Below are 13,810 nucleotides of genomic sequence, written 5' to 3' on the forward strand. Positions count from 1 at the left end.
AGCACGTTGAAAGCTTGGGCCGTATATCGGCGGTATCGACATATCGACTATACCGCCGTTGGTTGATCCGCAGATGTTTGGTTTCGCGTTACCCTGCTCCGCTGGACATTTGAAGCCGCGTAGGAATCGCGGAAGATGTGCCTTCATTTGATCACTCGACTGCCGGTTGTTTGCACCAAGAGCTTTCACATTTGACCCCTCGGCTGGTCAGAACAGCGCACGTAGCTCGCACAAGCTTCGCGAGCTTTCTCCAGTTGCGCGACTTGTTGTGTCGGACGTTCTCTGTTTGCTGAACTGTCACATGCTCAGCGCAACAAAGTAATTTAATAGATGCGCTGCAATATCTACTTTGCGCTCAGTACATGGAATTCGAATGCGATGCTTATCAAGCATTTCATCAATGGTGAGGTTGTAAGCATCAAGACTTTTCAGCATGTTTCTGGAAAACTGCTTCGGCTCTCACTAGCTTTTGAAATATGTGAGCAGCCTTGTGCAGAAGCCGGACTCGTGTCATGAGGTTCACAAGAGCAGCCGCCGATCACGCGAGCAGACGACGCGTGTCTCTCGTGTCGGCAATGACGGTATTTTGACAATCAGCGGCATGAAACCTTCCGCCTGCTAAGAATTAGGCGACAGGCCGCCATTGGAATCTGAACCTGGCAACGTTTAACGTTAGAACGCTATCTAGTGAGGCGAGTCTAGCAGTGTTATTGGAGGAATTAGAGGGCAGTAAATGGGATATAATAGGACTCAGTGAGGTTAGGAGGACAAAAGAAGCATATACAGTGCTAAAAAGCGGGCATGTACTGTGTTACCGGGGCTTAGCGGAGAGACGAGAACTAGGAGTCGGATTCCTGATTAATAAGGAAATAGCTGGTAACATACAGGAATTCTATAGCATTAACGAGAGAGTGGCATGTCTTGTTGTGAAACTTAATAAGAGGTGCAAAATGAAGGTTGTACAGGTCTACGCTCCTACATCTAGTCATGATGACCAGGAAGTCGAAAGCTTTTATGAAGACGTAGAATCGGCGATGGGTAAAGTCAAAACAAAATACACTATACTGATGGGCGACTTCAATGCCAGGGTAGGCAAGAAGCAGGCTGGAGACAAGTCAGTGGGGGAATATGGCATAGGCTCTAGGAATAGCAGAGGAGAATTATTAGTAGAGTTTGCAGAACAGAATAATATGCGTATAATGAATACCTTTTTCCGCAAGCGGGTTAGCCGAAAGTGGACGTGGAGGAGCCCGAATGGTGAGACTAGAAATGAAATCGACTTCATACTCTGCGCGAACCCTGGCATCATTCAAGATGTAGACGTGCTCGGCAAGGTACGCTGCAGTGACCACAGGATGGTAAGAACTCGAATTAGCCTAGACTTGAGGAGGGAACGAAAGAAACTGGTACACAAGAAGCCAATCAATGAGTTAACGGTAAGAGGGAAACTAGAGGAATTCCAGATCAAACTACAGAACAGGTATTCGGCTTTAACTCAGGAAGAGGACCTTAGTGTTGAAGCAATGAACGACAATCTCATGGGCATCATCAAGGAGTGCGCAATAGAAGTCGGTGGTAACGCCGTTAGACAGGAAACCAGTAAGCTATCGCAGGAGACGAAAGATCTGATCAAGAAACGCCAATGTATGAAAGCCTCTAATCCTACAGCTAGAATAGAACTGGCAGAACTTTCTAAGTTAATCAACAAGCGTAAGACAGCGGACATCAGGAACTATAATATGGATAGAATTGAACAGGCTCTCAGGAAAGGAGGAAGCCTAAAAACAGTGAAGAAGAAACTAGGAATAGGCAAGAATCAGATGTGTGCGTTAAGAGACAAAGCCGGCAATATCGTTACTAATATGGACGAGATAGTTCAAGTGGCTGAGGAGTTCTATAGAGATTTATACAGTACCAGTGGCACCCACGACGATAGTGGAAGAGAGAATAGGCTAGAGGAATTCGAAATCCCACAGGTAACGCCAGAAGAAGTAAAGAAAGCCTTAGGAGCTATGCAAAGGGGGAAGGCAGCTGGGGAGGATCAGGTAACAGCAGATTTGTTGAAGGATGGTGGTCAGATTGTTCTAGAGAAACTGGCCACCCTGTATACGCAATGCCTCATAACCTCGAGCGTACCGGAATCTTGGAAGAACGCTAACATAATCCTAATCCATAAGAAAGGGGACGCCAAAGACTTGAAAAATTATAGACCGATCAGCTTACTGTCCGTTGCCTACAAAGTATTTACTAAGGTAATCGCAAATAGAATCAGGAACACCTTAGACTTCTGTCAACCAAAGGACCAGGCAGGATTCCGTAAAGGCTACTCAACAATAGACCATATTCACACTATCAATCAAGTGATAGAGAAATGTGCAGAATATAACCAACCCTTATATATAGCTTTCATTGATTACGAGAAAGCGTTTGATTCAGTCGAAACCTCAGCAGTCATGGAGGCATTACGGAATCAGGGTGTAGATGAGCCATATGTAAAAATACTGGAAGATATCTATAGCGGCTCCACAGCCACCGTAGTCCTCCACAAAGAAAGCAACAAAATCCCTATAAAGAAAGGCGTCAGACAGGGAGATACGATATCTCCAATGCTATTCACAGCATGTTTACAGGAGGTATTCAGAGGCCTGGAGTGGGAAGAATTGGGGATAAAAGTTGATGGAGAATACCTTAGCAACTTGCGATTCGCTGATGATATTGCCTTGCTTAGTAACTCAGGAGACCAATTGCAATGCATGCTCACTGACCTGGAGAGACAAAGCAGAAGGGTGGGTCTGAAAATTAATCTGCAGAAAACTAAAGTACTGTTTAACAGTCTCGGAAGAGAACAGCAGTTTACGATAGGTAGCGAAACACTGGAAGTGGTAAGGGAATACATCTACTTAGGGCAGGTAGTGACCACGGATCCGGATCATGAGACTGAAATAACCAGAAGAATAAGAATGGGTTGGGGTGCGTTTGGCAGGCATTCTCAAATCATGAACAGTAGGTTGCCACTATCCCTCAAAAGGAAAGTGTACAACAGCTGTGTGTTACCAGTACTCACATATGGGGCAGAAACCTGGAGGCTTACGAAAAGGGTTCTGCTGAAATTGAGAACGACGCAACGAGCTATGGAAAGAAGAATGATGGGTGTAACGTTAAGGGATAAGAAAAGAGCAGATTGGGTGAGGCAACAAACGCGGGTAAACGACATCTTAGTTGAAATCAAGAAAAAGAAATGGGCATGGACCGGACATGTAATGAGGAGGGAAGATAACCGATGGTCACTAAGAGCTACGGACTGGATTCCAAGAGAAGGGAAGCGTAGCAGGGGGCGGCAGAAAGTTAGGTGGGCAGATGACATTAAGACGTTTGCAGGGACAACATGGCCACAATTAGTACATGACCGGGGCAGTTGGAGAAGTATGGGAGAGGCCTTTGCCCTGCAGTGGGCGTAACTAGGCTGATGATGATGATGATGATAACGAAAAAGAGCATATCTTTAGGTATGCGCGTTTCAACGCTGACTGAGGTCGTAAATTATCCACGCTTGAGGCAGTAGAATTGGCGGAGAGCAAGGCCTCCGGTACACGTGCTGGCCGTAGCTACGGCACTCACTTCCGGTCACACGAAGTGGCCGCTTTCTCGCCCCAGCGCGGGTACAGTGGCTTTTAGCTACTCTAGCGCGGGCGCGCCGTCGGAGCACTCTCTTCTTACTGAAGTACTAAATCGCCGAACAGACGGCACAAGAAGAGACACGGACAAGTGCTCGTCCGTGTCTCTTCCTGTGTTGTCTGCCTGGCGCTTTAGTACTTCAGTAACATGCACCAACTAGCCCAACAAAAAGTTCTGCTTGAATACCTCTCTTTTTCCACCGTGTTCTCGACACGCATGGCGGCTGCATGGCCGCCGTTATCCGCCATGTTGAGTCTCCGATTGGCTCTCTATAACTCGTGTGTCTTGAAATTTGTGCCGGGAAAGTGGCTTTTTTTGTTCATTGTCCTGATATCACGTAACGCCGTTGAATGAATTGAATTCAGTTCGAACCATCGCGTGCGTATACGTCTTATATATAACTGTGCTTTTTACCTGTCGTCTTGATTCCATGCGAACGCAGATCCCAACGACCGCAACGGTGGGCGAAATCATAACGGCGGTGCTGAAGTGGGCGACGTTCTTTCTCTATTTCAAGTGCGATAAAGTTCGTTCCAATCGATCAAGTGGTCATCTCGGAAAATCATTTCTGCGTTTTTTTACATGTATTTTAATAGACGCGTCATCGAAGTTAGGCCCTCTCTGTTCCTCCTCCATTGTTCTTTTTCTGTTTCTTTTTCCCATTTTTTTCGTAGATTATTTATTGACTGAATTTGATTTTGACCGCTGTAATAATAACCTCCCCAACAGTGGCCCATTTTTTTCCCCCACCGTCTCCTCGTTTAGCACAAGAAATTGTGCAGATCCAACGCACATGCCTGAATGTGAATATGTGAAGCGATCCGTGAAACGCTGTAAATTTGCCCGTTTCATTCCTGCGTGTATGACGCGAAAGAACAACTCGCGCATGCGCCCTGCGCACCCGTTCTGCGCGATGGGACTCACGTGGCCATCACCTCCAAAAAGATAGCTGGCATTGGTACGGCACAAATATACGAGCGATTGTTTCCCAATGCTTGCAGCATTGCTTGCTTGTAGATATACGGCGTAGCCATTGCAAGGTCGATTCAAATAGGTCGCGAAGCTTCGGGCGAAAAGCCGTTCAGTACAGATTGTCACCGACATCAGCATGGGGGTTTATGGGAGCAGCGATTGAAGCGCGACTATGTTTGGAGGGAACAAACACTGGGAAAGAAAAACGCGTTTTTTTAATTCAAACGAGACACAGTTAGATTCGTTCAACGAAAATAAAATTCCTAGACATTTATATACATTCGTGCCGAGTTAAGAAAATACAAGTCTAATCTTATTATTATTAATAAATGCATTTCTTTTCAGCGCCCATCGCTACAGGGGGCGTTGACGCCACTATCACTCGCAATGCAATGCACGTCTTGAAATGGGCAGAAAGGCGCACTCGTATCACCTGTTGAAATACGCCCCCCTCACGTGTTGTGCTTTTTTGCTTGTCGAAGTTTGTCTGAATTCGGTGACGCGGGTAGCTTCATTGCTTCTTAATCTGTTCAGTCAAAAGTAGTGAGTTACGACCGCCAGATAATTGTGTAGTTGTTTTCGTGTGACTGCGCTGGCCGACGGGCTTGGCATCCAACAATAGGATCAGCACTCTACACCTAAAGCTTTCGTCGGCCTCCAAAAAAAGTATGTTCTGAGCAGGGATGCGATTTCGACAACCGTATGGCTGGCCTTTTCCTGCGTCGCTTTCCACGCTGAAAGCTCGAAACGCCCATCAAGTCGAATGGCGGGGCACTTGAATATATAGCTCCAAAGGAAGAACAACAAAACAAATTTCTCGCCTTCGAAAACAAAATGACGTCACTTCTGCTTTTAACGGACATGGCGTCACATCATTTTTTCTTCCACCGGAAGTGTTCCCACCACATACAGATGGCGCTAAGCCCCATGGACCGCCGATGGACCGCCATGTTTTGAACGTATGGGCTCCCATGGAAGCTTCGCTACCAGGTATATTTACCTTGGCCATTGCGCCCGTCATTCAATTCTTTATCTTTTTTTGTTTTCTTTAACCGATCTATTCGTCAAGACAGCAGCGCACCCTGCAACTATACGGCCAGGAAAGTATTAACGAAAGCCTCATTTCAAAGAAAGCAGTATACGTATATTACAAGGGCCTCTAGCGAGCCCATTGCAATCAGGCCAAAAAAAAAAAAGGCAAAAAAAAAAAAAACACTGACATTTCCGTCGCAGCTCGACAACAGAATCCACCAGACACTGCGACGTGTCGATGTCGGCGTTACTGTCAGGGTTGAAATGGGAAGCACACAAGCAGTCTTCATATTGTTTTTATTCACCGTTTATTTGAACACGCGCATGCACAGACAAGGAAAGACCCGCACAATTAGAATAAAAATGGGGAAAAGCTTGATTTCAGATTCTGCTCCACCTGAGAAAATGGCACGAGAGCACGACGCAGGCAGGTAATTTTCTCTTACGCACAGATTACAGAAAATGACTACGGACAGACTATAGAAGAGAGAGGTAACATCATAGCGCCTTTATAAAAAAAAGAAATGCACAGAAAGAAAGTAAGAAAGAAGATGTTCCCGTTCGCCTCTGCATCGGCGGCTAAGCGTGGTCGCGTTTTAGGAATCCGGCCGGACCATCCCAGCCGCGCAAGAGAATCGAATCAGCGCCGACTCAGCGACGTCTAATGGGGAGCCCCCCTCCGCATAAGGGGAGGGAACCCCCCCTCCGCGGAGCCCCCCTCCGCGGAGCCCCCCTCCGTTCCCGGGAAGTCGATTCGGGCCTGTCGAAATGTCACGCTCGGGGTTCAGCCACTCTGGCAGCGGTGACACGCTCCCGGGTTCGAGAATCTTGCACAAGATGGCGGACGCCTCGTCCGACGAGAGAATGTCACACGTGGTGTCGGCCCTGATGAATTTCGTCATCTGCCGCACGCTCAGCGCCAGGAACTTGATCTTGGGCAGGAACTTCCTCACAGCGGCGGCGACTGTCCCGGTGTGCTCCCAGTTGGCAACGCGGGGACCGCACTGCGCGCCTGCCCAACGGAGTACGGCCTTGATGACCACCTTCGTCGGAACGCCGTCCACCTGCGCGGGTGGAGTTGCGGTATTAGTAAAACGTCGTACTGATCGTAATATAGACCAAACTATATAGACTGTGCGGGGGAACACGGTTGCCCACTAACCATCGCACCAACTTAGGTCACTGAGTTATGCGGTAATGTGTACACACGGGCCTCTCTTTAAATATATATATTTTTTTTTTCACGCCGACACTGGTCAGTGTTAAGTAGAAACTCTTACACGCTTGATTGGAGCAATGGGTATCTGCGGGTAGGATGTGTGCCGCTCCTTGATGGACTGTTTCTTCATCCACTTTCATTTACATTACTTATCGTTTCTTTATTTCGTTTATTAAGCGCAAGTTTTCCACTATCTTGTCCTCGGTGTCAGTGTTTGTTGGCTTCTTACGCTGTGACTAATAAAAATCGGGCCCCTCGGTCAACCCCCTTTCTTCTCTTTGATGGACGCCTTTGACGCCAACTTGGGTAACTAGGTGTGTGCCACTCTAGAATGACGAAAATAATGCTACAAGCTTCTCCGAAGCTGGACGAAAAAAGAATTAACCCACGTCACGAAGGCTCCTTAAGGACAGCGACCCCACGCTTTAGCAGGCTGCGCCACAAATGTGCTGGCTATGTAAAGCTTTTCAGTGTACCGCTTTCACGTCAACGCTTTAATGAGCTGCGGGGCTAATGCACTCGGCATGCGCCGCTCTTCAACGAACCTCTCGTCAACTGCGGTCGCTCAGAATGTCGTCCCATTGGGTGTGCAGCAGGCGACGGAACAATTCTCAGCGTTAGCACACGTTGGCGCGCCACGAATTTCGGAGGCCACGCACGTGATTCGCGACGGCCCCACAGGATGGCGCGCAGTGTTGTTAGGGAAGCGCTAAAGAGGAGTCCAGCTGCAGCAGGCGCCTCATGCGTAACCAGTTTCGATGGTGCCAATACATTGTGTCGCTATATTGATACAGTGATCAATGCATTATTGTCGGCAGTAATTGTGACATGGGTTCCATAGATTTTTCTTCTCTCTCTATTTCTAAGAAGCGCAATGCGCTAGAGTAGCACTCGCGTGAACGCATCTTCTAACACGAGGAGCGGCGTATTTGCTACGCCGTTGTTACGCTGTCGCCGACTGCGTATGTGACAAGCAGAATGCGCTAACAATTTACGCTATCCGCGCTGTTACGCGTCGGCTGCAAGTTCCGCCGGACTATTGACAGGAACTTGGCGGAAGGCTTGGCCATCGACACCTTGTCGCAAGGACTTTGCGTTTCGGTAAACTTAAGTTGGTTTGTTCGTCCGTTAGTTGATGCGTATAAATAATGGCTTACCCTGTCCAAAACGAAGTTCACCGTGTGCTCCATGGAGATCGTGAAGGCAGCAGACGACAGCACGGATTCAGCGTTGCCCAAGATCACTTCGTCCACCACGTCGTCTCTGACTTCACCGTAAGACACGAACGAGTGGTCTATCACCGTGCAGACGTCGTCTGCTTCGAGGTGACTTTGAATATATTCGGTGCAGGTGCTGGCGAGATCTAGGAAGCGGTACTTCATAGCCGCGTCTCTTGTGTAGATGGCATCTTCGATGTTGTTGATAGCGGACCGTCCTGTGTATACGTACCTGTAAAAAAGTGATGGGAAAGAAAGAAAGGGCTAAGAAACAGACGGAAGGACGGGTTCACGTGATCACAATTTCCTGCAGAAGTAACACTCGGAGACGTTTGTTTTTCGCCGAACGTCATGAAGAGATATCGCACTCGCCACCATTTCGCTCGCACTTAGATATTGTAGCGAGATCGCATTTTATGGTCCATATCTTTTAATATAACTGGCGCTGAAATTGCGTCGTTCTCAGTGAAAAAATTTGAATTTTCCTTCTTTTGCGATGTGGAAAGAGAAGAGAGAGAAAATGATAAAGGAAAGGCAGGGATGTCAATCAGGACGGAACCCGGTTGGCTACCCTACACTGGGGAAGGAAAAAGGGGAGAAAAATATTAAGAGAAGAAGAGATAGTTCACCGTGAATATCACCGACGTGGTGACAGTTTTCTGCTCTATATCACGGACGAACACACGGCGAGGATCACAGACGGTCACTCAATGCAGTAGCTTTCAAATATCACAGCAGTGGTTTTGTGGCCCTTTGTAGCTGGGACATCCGAGGCCAAGGTCCCAAAATCTCATTCAAAGTGAACGGTTTTCTATATCTAACTGACCTAGAGCTGTCCAGAGGTCGTAAGAAGCTGTATTACCCACTTCGGGTAATATTCTGCGGAGGAGGTATTCTGTAGGAGTCCACCTATAGTGGACTGTCCATTTCGGCCGCTGCCGATTGGCTGGGGCCGCTCGTCTCTTCCTCGCTCGTACAGTTGCACCCAATCTTCGGCGGCCGAAATGGACCCTCCACTAGGTGGACTCTTACAGAATACCCTCGCAGGTCTCTGAATACTATGACATAAACAGGGAAATAAATTGCGCGACAGTATACGGACTCACGTGAGAAGCCCACGGAAGCCATTGGGGTGCAGGTCCCTGATGAGGACGGTGTCCCGTTCGCGGAGCGATCCGCGAAACATGGCGCCAAATACGTCACTGCGCATGGCCAACAGCTGTTTGTGGGCCTTGAAGGTCCTGGACACGGAGTAGGGGCCGGACCGCACGACGAACTCAACGTCGGCATACCTGCCGCTCTCCAGGAAGACACCGAAGTCCAGCTGCAAAGACACGACGGAGGCGCAACTGACATTAAAGGCCCACTGTATAGGAAACATAGGTCGGCGCACTCATTTCAAAGGCGTGAGTGGGTGTGGGAGTGAGTGCCAGTGAGTGTGAGCGGAGGTGAGCGCCCACACTGCTGACCTATGATAGGAACTGTTTGACTGTATTTGAGAGCATCGCTTTATATTGAAAAAGAAAATAAAGAATAAAATAGCTTATTCCAGCATATTGCTGCACAATATGGTATACAGTGTCATATGGATAAGTAGCCTACATGGCTAGTTTTGGATCCACGACACCAAAGTCAGCATAAATTGCAATCCAGAGCAAGAAGCAAGGACGGGTAATTTAAAGTGTGACCTTTAAAGGTATTGTTCCGTGATAGTATAGATTGTGGGTTTTCTGCAAGCTAACATTATTGTTTAGCCTGTGCGAGAAATATTGATGAGAGATCAGGCTTATTCGCGATTAGTATCACGTAGATACACATAGCTATAAGACAGACCTGGGTGGTTCATGATTAGTATCACGCAGATACAGATGGCTATAACACCGATAACTGTGTTATAGTCCCGAGCTTGGATATCTGCACCCACGTAACAATGCCAAAATTTAAAAAATAGTTAAGTACCACGCAGCTAGACCAAAAAAGCAATGTTTGCCGTCGCTTTGAGTAAATCAGACGTGTTTTCGCAGTTCACGTAATTAGCAAGTTAATAATTATTATTCAACTTCTCAAATCTTATATTCTCAGCAAAAATATTTTTACAAGCCTGAAAGGGAAAGACAAGTGCACTAAGAACCAAGAAGGGCCGTGCGACAATTCATGAGGCCCGTTGTTGATTTTTTTCTTTTTATCGCGTGAAACAGAGGTTCGCTTACTGGCACTGATTTGTCCGTCAGCATACGAGTATTATATGATCCAATTTGCTGGTTTTTGCATTCTACGCACATATAGCTTTTATGTTATCCACATAGATATTCGCCGTAATGCCGACATACCCGCCAATCCCAGGTGGGTATGGACAAAAAAAAAAAAAAAAACTTCGCTGTCAAAGAGCCTCCATTGCCGCTCGCATGTAATGGCGCAGAACATAGAACACCTGCGCAATTCACTGGCACGACGTCTCAGGCTAGGAGGTGTCCGACTAACGCTCAAATTATTGGAAACCATGATCTAGGATTCACCTCACATCCGCTGACAACCAGAAGTGCGCCTGCATTATAACAATATTTCCGACCGCGTAAAATGCCTAGTCTAGGACTGAGCAGGTATACCGGGCAAAATCTGACGATTTAAATACGGGGAAGCGTCACGAGAAGCTCGCAAAAACAGCCGTTCGTGAATACGAAACCGACAAAAAAAAAAGAATAGTTGTCATTACCGGTTGCCGAGAGCGGCACGTCACATACAGCGCACGGCCCTTCGGCATGACCTCCGAGATAAGAGGCGGCGCCCGCGGCACGCCGAAAAATCTCGGAGGCTGCGCGCTAGGACTTACGTCATAGCGACAACCGCCAGGTGCGCGCGTCGTCTGCTTAGGCGCTTTCAGATCTAAGCAGAAGCTGCTAATAACAAGGCTACGCAATCACCAGTCCTGCGCAGCTTTGCCAATATATTGCTTAAGTGGTATATAACACTCATTTATACTGAATTTAGCGAATGGGAAATCTTGTTGGAGTTGCTGTTTATAAATTGTGGTTTTGATTGGCCTGCAGACGTCATTCTAGTATATAGTGTGTCTCAGCTAACGTTACCCAAGCTATGATAAGCAAAAAACAACAAGAAAAATTAAACCGGCACAAAACACTGTTATAAGAACTGCAGTGTTCGGTCTTCAGACATGTGACGAAAGAACACCGTATGCTTTATAATTGTATGCTGCATAGTGGTTTTTTTCTTCGTCATTTTTAACGGCGTGCCTAACGTTAGCTGGGAAAAATGGTAAGTGACCGTGTTGGTAAATCGCGCGTTGTCTAAGACTGCACAATAAATGTGAATTGACCGCACCCACGTCCACTAGATGAAGCGAGTATTCGTATTTAGTCCGATTTCGAAGTAATGAACCCGATTTCAAGGTAGTTGCTTCCCAGAGCCTCGCAAATGTCGACGCATTGAATGTATTTTCCATTTCGCGGGTTTATGAGCCAGTCGTGTTCCTGAAGCGTTACGGTGTCTTCAAAGAGTTCCGGCAGAGAGCCACCGTCAATCATTTTCTTGGCGGCAAGGCAGTTGCGAATCTGTCAAAATTATGCACTCGCACTGGAGGTTCACAGCACAGCCTTGACAACGTCAGCAACTTCAAGGCGTGAGATTCGAACGAACAACCACGGACGACGCACACCGTATCGGCTCTTTTGCACTTGCTTCCGGCAGGGCTTGGCGCCACCTTGCGACTGCATTTCTGAACTCGCGCTTGGAACTACGCATAACTACAAGAGCTTGGAACTACGCAGTGAACTCGTGAACAGAAAAAGTGCATGCCAAGTGAGCAGACTTGGCACCAGATTCGATGGGACTTGGCATTACTCATGCTTAACAAATTCCTGTACACATACTCTTTTTCGTCTCTCGCATGCTGTCACTCACTTTCTTTTTCTGTCTTCTTTTTTTATGATGCGACGCATGATATGCAAGGTCGCGCAGGGTCGGTTTGAATCTTTAGTCCCACCTTTAATATAGCTCTTTAAATAATTTAAAACAATTAGAGCACAAGACACGTATAAGTGTAAATTGTTGCGTAAATATCGCTTTAACTATTACTGTCATAATTCTCTCTTCATGGGTTTAGTACACTTCCATCCGAAGGAAGTACCCTATAACACAAGAACAACAGAAATATGGATAGTACCGTATTGTCGCACTGCCTATGGTCGGCAAATGCTTCAAAACAAACTTCCACGTCTACTAAATGAGTTCAATCAAAAACAAATCGATATTCGCGAAGTCAAATTATCTGACTTGTACACGTTCTTTCTAGCCTAACATTGACCTGTAGAACTGTTTATGATTTATATTTAATTATATTGTTTTAATGCCACTACTACTGTGCGTACGTTCTTAAGAAATGTTGTGCTGACATTCGGCGCTGAGGTGAAGTGACATATGTTAACGCATGATGCCCTACGTAGGACAGTAACTAGTGATGTGTTTAATTTTACGGTTTTGTCAAGGTGTATGACAACGTTGGGTTTAATATGATGCTTTTGTGAAAGTATACGACCATGTGAACGAAACGTGTGTGCCTCTGCATTTGTCCTTGCCAGTATGGGGGCAAAGGACTCCCTCAAGCCATCCTTGAATGGCTTTTCCCTTCGCCTGCCATCACATAAGCTATAAACCAATAAAGAATCAGTCAATCAATCAATGAATTTAGCGCTCACAAATACGGCAAGATAATGCTAAATGTTAAACTAGATCTGATGATGTCTAAAATATAAAGAATGATGCAGTTAATAAAATTTAAAATAAAATTTAATTACGCGATCAATTTTCAGTTTACCGAAGAGTGCGAAGTGATAAGCTGACTTGCGAGTTTTAAGATATAGTCAATCTGTATTATCTATGTAGTAAGAGATTATCTAAGGCTATTCGCGCGACCACACGATAATTTGGGGTTCCCAGATCCTAAGGGCACGAAGGTCAAACCACCTGCAACGAAGTCCGAAGCTCCGCCCCCTTCACGCGCTACGCCCCCTTCGCACAACGTGACCCCGGAGGCGCGCACTCATTGGTCCAACGAGTGGAGCCACAACTGCGCCTGCTCCCCGAACCGCAAACATGCCTCGACCAAAGAAAGTGGTCGTTGCTTCTAAGTCGAGCGTCAGAATCGCCAGGGATAGGCAGCGCTGCCCCGGTCTAACAAAACAGGGAAAATCAAGGACGTTCAGCTCCCCAAAGGCACAAATAAGGAGCTACTCTATAGTGCTTCGCATATATAGAGAGCTTCGGTCACACATCGTGTTTATGGTGACATATTTTCTCCGCAGGTATATCGTCGTTTACTCTCTACTTTAATTGCTTTATTTCTATAGCATTTGCATTACTCATCAAGTTCTCATTATTTCGTATTATTCGATCGAAGGGGGGCATGTCAGACACTTACAGTCATGGCTGTCGTCCTTGTGGCACGTCGCTTGCTTGAAGCAGAAAACAGTGAAGATGGCGAGGATCACTGAGGCAGCAAATATGAATGGCACCTGCGGAAAGGAAGGGGTGGGGAGCAGGAGCCGTCATGAATAAAGGTGATCGAAGTACTTTAGAAAGCTGTGCTTCACCTTAAGGAGACACTATGTAGACAAAACAAAGTTTAACCGTATCAACAGAAACACTTCTGCATTGCCAAAATCATCCATCTCACCACAAG

The 13,810-nt window shown here is 46.6% G+C and overlaps 1 protein-coding gene across 1 annotated transcript; it reads right to left on the reverse strand.

The window, feature by feature from the left end:
- Positions 1-5,251: 5,251 nt before the first annotated feature.
- On the reverse strand, positions 5,252-13,555 carry LOC129385791 (BTB/POZ domain-containing protein 6-like). Its single transcript, XM_055072919.2, has 5 exons — positions 13,550-13,555; positions 11,616-11,684; positions 9,222-9,439; positions 8,056-8,347; positions 5,252-6,743 (listed from the first exon to the last, which is right to left on the reverse strand). The coding sequence occupies exons 1-5, from the start codon at positions 13,553-13,555 to the stop codon at positions 6,276-6,278; spliced, it is 1,053 nt and encodes a 350-aa protein (XP_054928894.1). The 3' UTR covers positions 5,252-6,275.
- Between the last annotated feature and the right edge of the window lie 255 nt (positions 13,556-13,810).

This window comes from Dermacentor andersoni, chromosome 7 (genome assembly GCF_023375885.2).
Source record: "Dermacentor andersoni chromosome 7, qqDerAnde1_hic_scaffold, whole genome shotgun sequence".
Lineage (NCBI taxonomy): Eukaryota > Metazoa > Arthropoda > Arachnida > Ixodida > Ixodidae > Dermacentor > Dermacentor andersoni.

Coding starts and splice junctions, on each gene's coding strand:
- LOC129385791 (XM_055072919.2), bottom strand. Junction 9,440..11,615: donor CGGAACTCTTTGAAGACACC/GTAACGCTTCAG, acceptor GTGTCTTTGCAG/CTGGACTTCGGTGTCTTCCT. Junction 8,348..9,221: donor GGCTTCCGTGGGCTTCTCAC/GTGAGTCCGTAT, acceptor ACTTTTTTACAG/GTACGTATACACAGGACGGT.